The following is a 16,118-nucleotide window of genomic DNA, read 5'->3' as shown; positions in this document are numbered from 1 at the left end:
CTCAGCAGAGCTGATGAAATATCACGTTCACTGTCTACTTCCTTAATTAGGAAGATATTGTATTTTAAATATTTCCACATTATGCGTGTGGAGATTCCTAATCCAACTAATTGACTTTATTGTCCTAATCATTTTGTTGTTCATTTATTCTAGAAGATAATGACGGCAAGTGCTTCTTACCCATTATGTTTTTCTGTCTTGTTGCATCTGAAAAGGCCTTGAAATTATGAAAATCCTCTTTTCTTTAAAAGTTGCTGTCGTGTGCGGGATTTTGCAGTTAGGAGGCATTTCTTCTGGTGTCTCAGAACAGTTGCTTTTGATTTTTTCCGTCCTGTATCTTTTTGATTTTTTTACAAAAATGTGCAGAACATTAGATAGCAGCTGATGTTCCTGTGAATGAAAATTGAGATTATAGTGAGGAATGTAGGATGCCTGGGGACAAGTCTATTCACCCGCTTACTACACAGTATATGAAACAGTAGGGCAGGGTGGGGAGAACTCCATTCACCCTTCCTTGTTGGATAGTGGAGGCTTGCAGAAGTATTTTTCTCTGTTGCCTTGTTACAGAGTCTACCTCTTCTTTCTGAGTCTTCAGATTGGTAAAGATGGAAGTGAAGGGAGACAGAAGGGGTTGTATGTGGAAGATCCTTCCCCACCCCCCACTGCCGCTTTAATATGCTGTTCTCCTTCCTTTCCTTTTATCCTTGTGGGTAGTTCTTTTAAAAATGCAGGTCAAAGTGAATAGAAGTATGAGCAGGGGCATCTCTTAAGGGGCCAGTTTTAACATAGGGCTTCTCAGTTGCTGATTCCTAGGGTAGATATGACATTGATGGAGTATGACTGCAGGTGTCAAAATAACTGGTGTCAAGATGCTGAAACTATTCTTAAAGTGGCAGTTTTGTAGAGAAGTATAGATTTTGGGCATATTTCACTATAACTTAATATATTTATTTTGGCCTGAAGTTGAATGGGTTTTAATGTAGTTTTAATGTATTTGTATACACTGTCTTGTGTACAAGGCTTGTATCCAGTGTAGTGCTAAGGAACTGCCCTGTAAGCACAATGATTTCTACTAGCACAAGAGGACTTCCCCCTGCCACCCCCCTGCTTGCCCCCAGATGTGTTCTGGGTTTTCCGCTACCACTTCAAAGCAGATTTGGGGACGGGAGGGGGGAAATGGGATGACGGGGTTGGATATCACCCATTAAATGCAGTATATAAATAATTCAGATAAACAAATTGAGGAGATACTGAGTGATTAGCTTTGCCTGCAAAAGCTGTTATGACTTTCTTAAAATTGTGAATCCTAGTGTAGGTAGGAAGATGCCAAAGTGAAACAGATTTTTGTATGGGTGCTAATGGAAAGGTTCACACTACCTCCTACAGCTTTGTCGCATGTAGGGGATTAAAAGTTGGAGAAGGATTAGAATTAAAAGTTTCTTAAGGCATTGTGAATAATTGGCAGTTGTAATCATACTTGAAAGTGTGATATTCTGATGTCTCCTTTGGTTTGTTGTTTTGGGGTATGTTTTTTTCTTCTACTTTTTTAAACAGGACTTGTATTTTGTAGATTATGTTGTTAGGCTATCTAGAAATAACAAGCCAGGAGGAAAAAGAAACATAAGGACAAAAGCACCAGCTACTTTTGAACGATTTTATGTCATCAGGGCTGGATGAATTGCATCCCAGGATAGTAAAGGAACTTTTTGATGTACTCTCAGAGCATCTGTCTAACACAGACCTTTATCTCCCACCACCTGCCTCATGGGCAATCCTGCCTACTTGTTAAAGTTGACTCGTGAGGGAGGGTATGCTTCGCCAGTGCATTCACCACAGGGAACAGAGTGGGTCTAGTCACTCCATAGATGAGCTTGAGGGTTCAATCCTAGAAATGAATTGATGGATGAGTATCTTGCAGCTCACATAACTGGAGGGCTGTTTAGCTTGGCCGAACAGAAGTTGTGCAGGCCTGACTTACACTCCTCATGTGTGAACTGGCTTTAGTAAGAGGGTAGGAATATGGCATTTAACATTGATCCTGTGCATTTTTACATGGAAATAAATCCCACTGAGTTCAGTGGGGCATATTCCAGTTAAGTGTGCAGAGGGCTGCAGCCCTAGGCTATGGTTCTCAGTCTCTGACTGGGAGCTTAGCAGGTGAGTCATCTATTAATAGTTCTCATGATGCAGACTAACATGTTCTGGATTTTAAAAATCTAAAAGCAAATCTCTAAAATTAAAAAGGTAAAGGAGATTGTCACTTTTGGATCAGCTCTTTCCATTGTTAAATTCTCTTTCTCTTAGGTGGGAAGGGACAGTGAGGGGACAGCTGATCATTTAAGGACTGAGAACTTCCTGTGGCAAATCAATAAAATGTGAGTCCTTTAAAATTGGCTATGACTCTTTCTCAAGGACCATGTATGAGAAATATACTGCTCTGGATGACTACTTATTTTACCTGCCCAGTGGGATAGTTTGTATATCATGCTTCCTAATTATCCCTTCAGTCTTATTTCTCTCTGTGCCCCCTCCCCATGCATCATTTCCCTTTAGTTTGTCTAAGTCTCCCAGCTACTTTCATGAGACTGCAGCCCTAATAGATACTTTTAAGGTTTAGGATTTTTATTTCTATTTTTAGTTGTTGGACTTGATGATATTATGGATGAAGGAGTTAAGGAAACTGCCTGCCGTACCATTGATGAAGATGATCTTTCACCTAACAGGAATTTGAGGGACCAAATGGATGGAACGTCAGTCAGATCGCCAAGAAAATCTCCACGTCTAATGACACAAGGTAGGCCTTCTGAGGAAGTTCACATTTATAGACAGCAAATCTCTGCATTTGATTTAGTGTGGGCTGATCAGTGTATTGGAATCTTGGTTCACTGTTGAGTGAACACATTCAGATACCTAAATGTAGTTATATGTATTCTTTCTTCTTGTGTTTTATCACTTATAAATGCTTCAGATTTATATTTTAAGTGGAAGTACATTATTTGCCATCAACAGTCTTCCCAGAGATAATGAGAAATTGTTAATGTGTTAAGATAAACTTAGGATCACAATGTTAAGTTATATGAATAAGCTTATCTTTAGTTTACGATGCAATCCTATGCATGTCTACTTTGTAGTAAGTCCCATTGAGTTCAGTTGTGCTCATTCCAGGTAAGCAGGTACAGAATTGTTCCTTTTGTCTGTTATTTGGCAGATAGATAAAAATACTAAACACTTCATTTGTCTTTTTTAATAGAACCAGTACGAAGTCTGCGGCAGAGCACACTAGCCAAACGTTCAAATGCGTCACCATCTGTTAACCCCAAAAAATCAGTTGTGAAGTCTGGATCTGCTCAAAAGGGAGGACTGAAACAGCAGGATAAAGGGCAGACTAAATGGGAAAATAGTAGTGCCAAAGAGCATCCAAGAGATACTGAGCACAGTCGTAATGAATCCTGCCAAGAACAAGAGGCACTGGAAGTATCATCACCACCACCTTCTAGCAGTGCAGAATGGGTTGCGTGTTGTGCAACTTCAGATGAAGTAAAAGCAGATAGTGAACATAAAATTCCTAATCAGGCAAAAATAGAGGAAGCAGCTAATGAAGTAGGGAATTCTTCTCACTTACCAGGGACCAGTTCCCCAACTAAAGAAACTGAAAGCGTGACAAAAGTTGTGCTACCCTATGGTAGTGATGGAGTAGGCTTGGAAGCACCTGCCTTTACAGAAACTAATAAAATACAAAATAACAGTCTAGTTAAAAATGAAGGGAATGAGACCATGGTTAATAAATTCACTTCTGAAAAGCCTTCAGATGAAAAGGCAAACGTTGAATCTGAGGAGCTGAATGAAACTAAAATGGATGAGGAAAGCAAGGAAACAGGGAAGGCCGATACTCCTTTTGTTACAGCAGCTTATGAGAACGCAAGTGAAATTCAGGAAACCCCTTCAGTTCAGCCCAGCTTTGTAGATGGAAAGCCTGCCTGTGCCTCAAGCTTGCCAGCTCATCAGATCAGCTTGCCAGATGACAGAAAAGAGCCCTCAGATGACTCTAGAAAGGCTGGGTTGAAAGATCTTCCTTTAGGTAGCACGGAACTTGACCAGATTGATTCAAAAGGTGTCAATGCCACTTCTGCCAAATCAGAAACAAATACTTTAGAAGATGGTATTGCTCAGTACATTCCAGTCCAAGCTATGCATCAGGAGGCTGACAGTGTAAAAATGGGAGTGCATGAGTCACCAGGCTTGCAGGAAGATGGGCATACTGGCATTTCATCAAAATGTGTAAAAAATTTGAAGCCCAAGCACCCCAAGTCCAAACAAAATAAAACTACAGCTGCCCAGCAGAAAACACAAGAGCTACACGGCAAAACACATTCTGTGTCAGCTGTTCGCAGCCAGTCTTCAGTAAGTCTGAAGCATCAAGTGGAGGAGCATGGGGATCTCCAGCATTTTCATAAGCCAGTGAAAGTTAAGAAAAAACATGCAGATAAAGATGTGAAGGCCCAGGGCTGCGAATCTGGAATGGCCTTAAAGAAGCCTCTGCAATTGTTAGGGAAAAACATTCCACGGGGCCAAATCCCACCACAGGTACAGAAGATGTCCGCAGAGAGAGCAAGCGACAAGTCTTCCAGCCATCATGCGGGTTCAAAAGAAATACCACACACAGTGTCGGGACCAGCACATCCTAAACAGGGGCAATTAGCCCACCACAACCAGAAGCAGTTACTGAAACACCCCCTTCTTAAAGCCAATAATTGTGTTAAAGAAGAAGGAGGGAAAAGAGATTCCGCAGGTGTGCCTCTGGATAATTTGAAAGAGGATGAAAAAGAGAAACTGAAACTCAGAAAGTTAGAGAGGAATCTTCAGCCTCGACAGAGGAGAAGCAGCAGAAGCCTTTCAGTAGATGAGCCTCCATTGTTCATTCCAGATAATATCTCTACTATAAAACGAGAGAGCTCGGATCACCTATCTCCCACTGAGAGCAAAAGTCTCTGGGTACCTAGTAAGCAGTGTGGGTTTTGCAGAAAACCGCATGGCAACAGGTGTGTGTGTGTGTATATGTTTTTGTTGTTCAGATGTTTCAGTAATCAGACACCTGCTTCTCATGTCCTGGAGTCTAGCACCCAGACTATCTTTTTTAAATTAACCAAAAAGCACCCTGTCAACTTTCCAACATTATAGACTCTTGAGCTACGCTTTCTTAAGAAATTAGGGTAAACAAAATAGTGATGAGCTGTGATTACCCAGCCTAATAGTTTGAGTCTATTCATGTTTACACTGAAATAAATAATTGCTGTGTTCTGTGCCGTCTGTGGCATAGTAAGTGTGCTTCATGTCGCAACATTGCAACATAGATATGCAGAAGAGGTTTCTCTGGAGCATTTCCTGCTGCCCCTCTCACAAAAACCAGGCAATCTGCTGGTCAACTTTGAACAACTTTTGTGGGAGCTGCAGTAAAAAAAATGATAGCTCCAACTGGTTGAATAGCTAACATGCTGCATAAACATGATGCATAATTTTTTTGTATGGGGGATAGTAAAAGTGATGTTTGCTACATGGAGGTATGTAATTTTCTCTGGGATATGTTGTTAGCTTCCTGATACTATCCACTGATGTGTGTCCTTTGGAAGAATGCAGTTGGCTTTTTTTCTGATGTTCCAATAATTGGGTTCTGATGAATACATTTGGTTTATTAATAATAATAATAATAATAATAATAATAATAATAATAATAATATCCCGCCCTCCCCAGCCGAAGCCGTGCTCAGGGCGGCTAACAACAATATTTAGTAAACAAAACTAACCAAAAGTATGCAATAATAATTTTACATGGTATTTAAATATCTCAAAAAAGTTTTACCCCCAGTAGTGAAAAGTAGTTGAACTGAAATATATAATCAGGAAATAAAATTGCTTCACTTATGTTTGATTAGGAAATCAAGCTAACTTAATGTGTTTTTAAATGACACACTTTACAAGTATAGTGGTACCTCAGTTTATGAACTTCATCTGTTCTAGAGGTCCGTTCTTAAACCAAAACCGTTCTTAAACCAAGGCGCACCTTCCCTAATGAGGCCTCTCGCCGCCAGTGCCCTTCTACCGTTCGGATTCTGTTCTTAGACTGAGGTAAAGTTCACAAACTTAAGACACTATTTCCAGTTTTGCTGAGTTTGTAAACCAAATCGTTCTTAAACCGGACTGTTCTTAAACCAAGGTACCACTGTATTGAAGTTGTAAAAATTTAAACAGGATGACTTAATGGCTTATGCTTCCCTGACATTATTTAAAAGTTAAAGAATTGGGGAGTTGTATTTCTCATCACTAATTGTGTCACATGATAAAAACAGCATGAGCCTATTAAAAAAAAATAAGTTGGAAAACAAAAACCTTTAAAGATATTATTTTCCTAGGTCCAAAGAACTCTGTATTCCCCTTCTTACTGGTAATCATCTAAAATAATAATTAACACTTTGAAACTGCCCATTTTGCCTGGTATTTTAGCTTTTTATTGTGTTACACATTTTATGAAAAGAATGGATTTTAAGAAATGGATTTATCACATCAGTGCTGGCATCTGGAAACATTGATTGGCTTTGTTTGGACATCATGTAAATCATAGTATAATGTGATAAAAACCTGGTGCAGCTCTGAGGAGATTGGAAACGTATTCACTTCTGGTTCCTGTTAATCACAGTTTAGTGTGTCATCCTAACCCTAAACTGTGATGAAGTTAACTAGTTCATTTAAACAAATATCTTCATATCCCATTTTTGAAGTTGACTAACAAGCATAATAGACCTTAATCAGTTTGTTGGTTTGGACAACATGGCAAGCGATAGAAAAGCAACAATGGAAGCAAGAGTTTCTGAACTCTTTTATGGCCACACGGGAGGAGGGGCTAGAGAGTATGAACCTAAACCTCACTGTAGCTTGTTCTTGTTATGCTAAACTGTGGTTTAACATGATGTCTGAACTGAGCAATTCTGTGCGTAGAAATTTGAATTTTCTTTTTTTTTTAAAAAAGGTTTCCGTAATTTAATAGATACCAAACTGTTGGTAACAGTGGTATCTCATTCTTCTGTTGAAAACGTTTACCACCTTTCTTTGTGGGTTTTGTTTAAAATTGTATTTAGTTGTATTCAACTAAAATAATTGCATTTTCTTCCCTTGTGTGCCCACAAATCTGCCCTCTGGAATGTGGAGGAAGGAGAGGAAGGAAAAGTTCTGATGCACTTGTGGAAGACATTATGCAATTATTTAGTTCGATACAACATGTGCTTTTTAAGATATCAGTTGCCTACTTCATATTAAAATGATGGTCTTGTTCAGGTTGTTGGTACTGGTGGCAACATAATGGATTGGACCCAGACTTGTCCCTGCGTAAATTGAAGGGCTGTTTCCATTCATGCTAGGATCTGGGATGCAGTAGGGTCTTTCTGTTAGAGAAAAGGGCAAGTCCTCCCTTTACTACCTCCCATACTGTTTTGGAAGATCATCTAACCGTGCACTCAGTAGAATTCAAGTGGGGGAAAAGTCATTGGGTCTTCATTGCCTAAATTTTAGTAGCTTTTTTATTATGCGTTATAGTGTGCTGCTGACAGAATAAATGATGCCTGACTTTAGAACAATGTAAAATTAGTCCCTGCCATTATAAGCATAATTTGATGACCTCTTCCTCCAAATAATACAGGTTCTGATAAGTAGAAATTATGGAGTATAGGAAAATTAAGCTGGCATTTTCAGCATGGTGAATAAAGCTGTATCCCAGCAGCCCTAATGGGCATGCATAAATTTTGCATTCAGGAGTTTGCCTTATTCTTATTGATATTGGGTAGTGTTGCATGTGTGCAGCAGGGAATCATTAAAATAACATTTACACAGAAATATGTGTTCATTTTGGTTGTTAAAACTAATGCTGAGTTTGGTTAAACAATGTAATACATTGTATTTAAAATGAATTTAAATGTGTAGTCTGCTGATCTTCTTGCTGAAAATATAAGCGTAAAGGGAAACGTATATAAAAACATACTTTTTGAAGTATGCTTACCACTGTACTTACTATAGTTTGGTTCTTTTTTTTACATTTGGAATAGAGTCACTTTCACTTATGGCATACTGCTTGCCACCTGATAACTAAGTTAGTTCATTAATAACTTGCTTTACATGGTAGAATAATATTTTGTTACGTTTTTGGAAAAGTGCATCTAGTGGTCTGCACTTGCAATGATACTACTACTTTCTTTTTAATCCAGTTAATGTTAGGTTTCCTTTCAGGCTCAATTCTAACTTGAAAGATTACTTTTTGTACCGGGGCTCTCGGCAGTGGTTTAAAACTGTAGCGCCCTTCCCATTCTGTAAAGTGGATCCACATGATGAAACCACAGGGAGGCCACACTGCTGGTCCACTCACCCAGCTCCACTTCTTATCTCTGCATTTGAACAAATGCCTGAAGCGGGTAGGCAGTTGCACTTGTAGAGTCTCCTTCCATTCAATTGTCAGCTTGTACTTTGGGCCCTCTGATCATGTACTGAAGCTTCGACAAATATAGCTGGCTTTCCCCTTCAGACCTTTGCTTGATGCTCAGAGGTAGAAGTGGAGCGAGGCAAGCAGGCGAAATGCCCGTGGCCAACCACTCTAATTGTGTGTAGCCTGTTCACTTGGATAATGTGTGAAAGGGGCTTGTTTCTCTTAGAATTACGAATATCCTACTGAGAATTATGAGTATCTTACTGAGAAATGTTTGACGTATCTTTTCAGAAGAATGTTGTGAACAGAGGTCATACTATGTCATTAAAAACTGCATAGGAATATATTGCTGCAGTACAGATGTGTACATTAAACAGTGGATTGAATCCGTACTAACAAAATAATCATATTAATGTATCCTCCAATGCATGTGTGTATCATGTTGCAGCCCAAGGGTGGAATCCAGAGCTGTCCTCTCTACTGACAGAAGGCATTCATCAGAGGAATTGGGGTGGGACAAAATTTTCAGTGATTCCTTTCAGTGATTCCATCTTGCCCCTCCTTAAATCTGCTTCATGGGATTTTGGGGCTACCATATTTTTGCAGGGCATGGGGGTGGGGTTGCAGGTGGAGGGGGTATTACCAAAAATCACTGCCCTCCCACAGGTTCCCCATCTCTGTCCAGCACTTAAACATTTTACTTTTTTGGAGGGTAATTCTCTTTTTCCTCCCCTTGCCCCTGCTTAAGTTCTTCTTTAGAATTTGAAGATCAGATTGTCCTTGACATGATAAAATTTTTACAGTTATGCCCTTAGTGTGGAATTTGTTGTAGAATCAGGGTCTTCCATGTTTGCCAATCTACAAAACCTACTTAAGTTTATCTGTGTTTACAGTGGATGAACAATTTATCTTTATGTAGTTAGCTACATATACTTCTTAAATATTGGTACATTTGTTGTACTTTATTCCTGTAAAGTTTTAAGAATTAGCTTCCCTTCTTTGTGTCTGTAAAAACAAAGGGTGGTTTCCCCCCTAAATGCTAGATAAGGGTATAATTTAAAATATGCTAAATGGCTGTATATGCTAAATTGAAATCATGTATTTTGTATAGCCATACCAAGAAATCTGAAAATGTATATCTGAAATCTGAAAATAATTTAAAATATGCTAAATGGCTGTATATGCTAAATTGAAATCATGTATTTTGTATAGCCATACCAAGAAATCTGAAAATGTATATCTGAAATCTGAAAATAATTTAAAATATGCTAAATGGCTGTATATGCTAAATTGAAATCATGTATTTTGTATAGCCATACCAAGAAATCTGAAAATGTTTTTCAACAGAGTAGTTACAGAAATACAGTTGACAGTATTTGTTTCACCCTACATGAACTTGCTTCACATCGAAGAATGGAAAGGAGAGTGAAGAATTACTTTTTGCATTTACTAACATAAATTTCTAGTTCATGAATATGCTGCTCGATTTGTTTACAAGAGCAATCTGTGCTATGTATTTTAAATAAAGTTAATTTTGAGTTTGTGTATCATTTTTTTAAAACTTGTCTCGAACCCAACAAAATTATTTTGACTGTCCACATTCCACTTGGGTGACTGCTTATTTGAAAAAGATAGTCTGGACGTTGCATTAGTATATTTGAAGAGACTCTGTATTTACAGTAACAAAACCATGGTTCAGATACATTTATTGCTTTACTCTGTTTGTAGAAGGCAGTACATTGTTGCAATCAGAACATCTGTTTTAAAAATTGGTGCTTAAGTGAACTGTGTACAACCAGTACTTCATTTTGTTTTCTTAAATGTTTGCAGCATGTTGGTTTTAATGTAAAGCTTATTGAAACACTTTGAATACCACCCCATTATTAATATTTTTTAATGATTTTTTCTTTCTTTCTGTTGCAGCTACACATCTGCTAATTCAGCCTTACAACATGAGTAGCGCTTGGACATCAAACTGTGAAGCTGTCTGCAGCCAGAATTTTTAGTATTAGCTACAGTTACACACACCTTCAAAAGCCACAGAAAAAGAAATTGTTTGGCCTTTAAAGCAGTCTTCAGCTCTTCATAAATGATTCTCTCCTTTTAGACATTTGGGGCATCTCCCTTGCCCCTTGACAAGTGAGATTCCTTATTACAGAGGTATTGAGGGGGGTGGAGTCTTGTGGCCCTGCAGATGTTGTTGGACTCTCATCCACCCTAATCAGCATGGCTAGTTGAAGTCCAGCAATCTCTGCAGGATTGCAGGTTCCCCACTCCTCTCTTATTGACTTTGCTACATGCTTGTTAGCTATCCTACATCTACACAGTATTCCTAGTGCCAGTACTAAAATTCAGTCTCTAATGGACAAAACTTTTAAATGAATTCAGAACAGCAAATTGGGGTCTGATGTTTACTTGGAAAATGCCTGCTTTCATTTTTGTAAACTTTCATTTTTGGCTGGCATGTCTATCCCTGCCATGTTCTTTATCAAAGTGATGAAATAAAAGACAAGGAAATGCCCATTGTGTTAGGAGAGTAAATTAAATACCTTTATTTTGTATTTGTAGAACTAAATTAGAGCTTTGTAAGCTGATACAGAGGGACGCGGGTGGCGCTGTGGGTTAAAGCCTCAGTGCCTAGGGCTTGCCGATCGAAAGGTTGGCGGTTCGAATCCCCGCGGCGGGGTGCACTCCCGTTGCTCGGTCCCAGCGCCTGCCAACCTAGCAGTTCGAAAGCACCCCCGGGTGCAAGTAGATAAATAGGGACCGCTTACCAGCAGGAAGGTAAACGGCGTTTCCGTGTGCGCCTCTGGCTCGCCAGATGCAGCTTTGTCACGCTGGCCACGTGACCCGGAAGTGTCTCCGGACAGCGCTGGTCCCCGGCCTCTTGAGTGAGATGGGCGCACAACCCTAGAGTCTGTCAAGACTGGCCTGTACGGGCAGGGGTACCTTTACCTTTTTAAGCTGATACAGAATATAGCTAGCTAGCTAGCTTAAGCCGCCCAGAGTGGCTGGGGAAACCCAGCCAGATGGGTGGGGGTATAAATAATAAATTATCATTATCATTATTATCATCTGTTAACTATTCCCATGTTTGTGCTATAGGCTTGAATTTTCCTATAGCAAACCAAGCCATAAATTGGTGTATTTGTCAAATCAAATTTCTGTTTATAGGTAGGATCACAATATAAATTTAACTTGTAAATAAAGTTCTAAAAGAGCTCATTAAGAGCCAGTAACAGTTGTATAAATTTGGAATGACACAAATTGTCATTATTCCAGACTGGAGTTTTTTAAATACAAAAATTTACTGGTTCAGAATTCAACACACACAAAAAACATGCTTACAGGTTGTATGACATTAACTCTTAAGTCTGAAAAATGAGAGTTACATTGGAACAGATATTACATAGCAAAGAGTCAGGATGTGTCTACATAGTTTAAGCCTGGGTTCATAAATATTTATTTCAGTTGGTGTTTAACTGAGTTTAGTCACTGGACAAAAGCGATGTACATATCTGATAATTTGGGAGCCATCTTGATAGCCTGCTCCTTGTTTGTTGCTTCCCATCCCAGTCAATGAAAAACTGAGCCATAAGGAGTCCACCTTGGTGTTATCTTGTTTCTTTGCTTTTCTACCGTACTGCTCTTGCTGAAACAACAAATTCAGAAGCAGGCTTGCCCTTTTAAAAAAATCAGAAAATATAGATTCATTTTAATTTACCTAAACATAATTGCAGCTGCTTCGTGAAAGATTGTGGCAGCCACTGTATTTTGTTCAGGACACTGGGAGCACTGCTGTGATTGATCAACAGTTATGTTTTACGTGCTCAGTAGTTGTTTTAGAACACCTTTCTCCTCTCTTGAGTGTGCTTAGCATCTGACTGAGTGACTGCTATTGAAAGTACAATACCCCATATTGCTGTTCTGAACACTTTCTCATACTGACCATTTCTTTCTTAATTGGAATAGTCGCTGCTAGTATTTCAAAAGTATGAAATGAATTCGGATTCCAAACATAATGTGCGTAACCCAAAATGGGCAGGAGTTCCCCATAACCTTTTCGGGCATGGGGTGAAGGGAACACTTTTCTATTTCTATATGGTCTCCCTACATTGCAAATGCAGTCTTCTTTATGCACACCAGAGATGCAAGATCATAAAGCCTGAAAGTGCTTTCACTAGTCTGGGGATAGGCAGTGTGATGCCTGGCAGGGAGGGAGGACAGAAGGACTATAACTCATCATCCCTGACAGTTGGCCTTGCTGATTAGGGTTGTGGAAGTTGTAATCACAAACATCCCAAGGGCACCATATTGGCTACTTTGGCCAGGTCTATTTTTCTGCCAATTCCTTATCTTTTAAATATCCACGTTTCTATGAGGAGGAGCCCTTTTTCTTATTTTTATTTCATTCCCTTATTGCTACATTTAGACATTCAATTTCTTATTTCTATCAGATTTTTAAAGCAAAGAAATACAATTATTTTCACACTAAATCTGAACATATAGTCCTCCACATAGCTAGTTCAGCTTTCAGCAGATTGAATCTATGTAATATAACTTGTATATGGATTTATCAGACATACTTCATATTCTCATAATGAGATTTGCAATAAGTTTTGGGATCCTTAAACTGGAACATGACATTCTAGAATGTTTTGGTTGTGATGGAAAATGTCATGATTCCCCCGCCATAGAAAACAAAGCAAAATCAGTTCCTGGTCTTCAAATATGCTAGTTTTTATGGCCATCTTGGAAATTGTGATAGGCTCAAATTACGGACACAGTTACCTGACAGAAAATTTGGCTGAAACCACTAGTGCTTATTTTCAGGTAATATGTTTAGTAATAGGCTAGACTAAAAAAGCCTAGAAGATAATCTGAAATACTTTATAAGTTTTATGTATGAGCTGACAGCTGAGATTTGTTTCTTATGCCTGAATGAAGCATAAAGACATGGTTAATGGAACACTACACCCCCACTCCCCTCTGATTGTTAGAAGCCAAATAGTCACATATGTAAGTATTGGCTGGAAACCCATATGGTAAAACTCTAGTCCAAGTAACTATGAATGTGAATCTGTACTTGGAGTTATTTCACCCCTCTGAGCTCGAGCTGTCTTTAGTGGTGCAAGAGGAAGTGAAGTACGCTGTTCTTACTCGTTTCTTACTTGACATAGTTTAGCAAAGGCCAGTCATACTTTAGGATCCCATGCTCTATATAGTATTCTGGCTATGTATTGTGTACCTCAGCAGACCACCCCCCCCAAAAAAAAAACACCCCAGGATTTATCAAGCATCAGGCAGGTCTATTGTTACTATTATTGTTATTAGAGGAATGTGAGTTAGCAGTGTAGAACAAGACAGATACTAAGGTTATTGGGCCAACTGCATTGTTCCTCACTACATTAGAATGGTTGCTTTCAGTTACTTGGAACAACAAACTATTGGCTAGACTCATAGCATGCAATGGCAGGCTTGTCAGGAATTGCCTTAGTGAATCTTGACAAAAATTGCCCGTGTTTGCATCTTCCTGATAAGACTTAACACTAGAACTTACAAATCTTCATTAATAATTTAAGTTATATAACAAGTAAATTTGTGGGGGGAAAGTTACCCAAGCTGATAAGGAGCACTTTTAACATTGATTTCTGCTCTCTAGTGAGTACTTCAGTCTTCTTGTTATAAACATGAGGGGGGAATTTAATGTAGAGTTAATTGAGGTGTTTGGGGGCAGGGGGAACGAAGGCTGCTTGTGCCCCCATCTGTTCTGGTGGTTTCTCCAACCCTCCAGAGCAGATTTAGGTCGTGCAGAGAAGCAGTGTGAAAAGTCCTGTTGCATGAGCTGGGCTTAATCTCTGCATGCAACAACTTCGTTGAATACCATCCATAATTTTCTGGATTCCTGTCTTTGCCAAATGCTTGAAAAATAGAAATTCATATCCACTAGAAGGCTGCCCTTAAGTTTCCCTCAACTGTTTCAACTCCAACTTGTTTTCTATATAATTTTAAGGGGAAATTCAAAATACAAGAGTTTGGATTTCCATAAAATGGTAACCCTTCTCCCTTCCTAGAAAATAGAGAAAGTAAAGACTACTGATGAGTGCAAGGGGAAGTTAAGATTATTTATTGGTTTGGGTTATCTTAAGTTTCAATATTATGAAAAATGTAAGGTGCCCGTTTGGACAAATAGATATTAGGAGATTAATTGCAAAATAGAATAGGTCTATGAAAAGACCAACTTTTGTTCTATTTAGGAATGAAATTGTTTCTTGCACTGAAATTGTGAACCTCTGCTTCACTAACTTTGTTAGTTTGTGGCAGTTGCAGCCATGCTTGCTTAATGGTCTAGATAAAGCTGCATTTTGAACAATGTAAGGATATAAAATGTCATGTGATGCCCAATTGGCCAGCTTAGGTCCTCTTTTGCTAATATTTTGGTGATGTGTGACAATTTGGTTATATTTTTCTGTTGTGCTGCATCATTTCATACTATGGGAGGCATAGCATATTTAGAGGGGCACATATACTTTTAAAGGTGTATAACCAACTTAATCAGTTTCTTTTCCGGGTCTATTTGAAAGCCGAAGAATTCTTTGATATCCAAACTGCTACATTTCTAAATTAGTGTGACAAGATCCAATTTTGGTGTCACCTTGGCAACTCCTACCATGTTGTAAGGCTGGAGCAGTGGATGCAATCTCCAACAAGCTGAGCAGAGCCAGTGCTGCAAAATACTCCCTTTAAGATGTGATGTTTTTATAGTCAAGGAAATGTAAAATCTTAAGCACATTAAGTCATTTGTTTTTTCTTGTTTCAGGTTTATGGTAGGCTGTGGCAGGTGTGATGATTGGTTTCATGGTGACTGTGTTGGTCTGAGTCTTTCTCAAGCACAGCAAATGGGAGAAGAAGACAAAGAATACGTATGTGTAAAATGTTGTGCTGCAGAAGACAAAAAACCCGACCCTGTCAATCAAAATATACCGGATGCACAAGTGAAACCGGAAACAACACAAGAAGGTAGAATGATGGAGTGCGAAAAGCCTGGAATAGCAAAACAAATCTCCATGTGTCCACAAAGTAAAACAAAGCAGGGAGAAGAGACTGTGAAGCACAAGGTCAAAATTTTTAAAAGGGTAAGAAATGCTATTGTAGTTGCCATATAATAATGATGATGATAATAATAACAACAGTAACTTTGGTAGGCTCCGGTAATTTTTTATGCAATTTATAAGACAAGGGGATACATAATCTCTTAACACGGTTTAGGGAATTTGCATATATTGTACAATTTTTGAACAAGGCTCATTGGAGATTATGTATATTGACTGGAAAATGTGCATCATTCCATCCTCATGAATGGATTATGAGCACATGCACTCTGAACCCTGGTGAATGTGCAGAATGTCTGGTGATTATGTACTTTAACAACTCAACTTGGATTAGCCCTAACATAAAAATATATATTCTGCCTGTCTGCACTCCCAACGTAGAGAAAAATAATAAATGACAGCTCTCCAAATTCTTTGAGGAATGTATGGTGTGAATGTGAACCTCACAGAAGGTTCTCTGCTCTGGTGAGGCTTTCATGAATAGTGATATATAAATATTTTTATGAATAAATAAACTTGTGGCCTCATGTTTCAGTGCATGA

The 16,118-nt window shown here is 38.8% G+C and overlaps 1 protein-coding gene across 12 annotated transcripts in view; it reads left to right on the top strand.

The window, feature by feature from the left end:
• The window catches only part of PHF3 (PHD finger protein 3), a 50,460-nt gene that overhangs the window by 19,235 nt on the left and 15,107 nt on the right, over positions 1–16,118 (top strand). For 8 of the 12 annotated variants that reach the window (XM_077926268.1, XM_077926276.1, XM_077926270.1 and 5 more), the window contains 3 exons: positions 2,639–2,794; positions 3,251–5,039; positions 15,285–15,600. In XM_077926268.1, the coding sequence (XP_077782394.1) occupies positions 2,639–2,794; positions 3,251–5,039; positions 15,285–15,600 (2,261 nt within the window). Of the gene's footprint in view, positions 1–2,304; positions 2,376–2,638; positions 2,795–3,250; positions 5,040–15,284; positions 15,601–16,118 lie in introns of those variants that run through there. The other 4 variants (XM_077926274.1, XM_077926273.1, XM_077926272.1 and 1 more) reach the window with 3 other exon arrangements.

The sequence above is a fragment of the Podarcis muralis genome, chromosome 3 (genome assembly GCF_964188315.1).
Source record: "Podarcis muralis chromosome 3, rPodMur119.hap1.1, whole genome shotgun sequence".
Lineage (NCBI taxonomy): Eukaryota > Metazoa > Chordata > Lepidosauria > Squamata > Lacertidae > Podarcis > Podarcis muralis.
The sequence above is the reverse complement of the archived record's forward strand: the minus strand, read 5'-3'. Positions and strand labels throughout refer to the sequence as shown.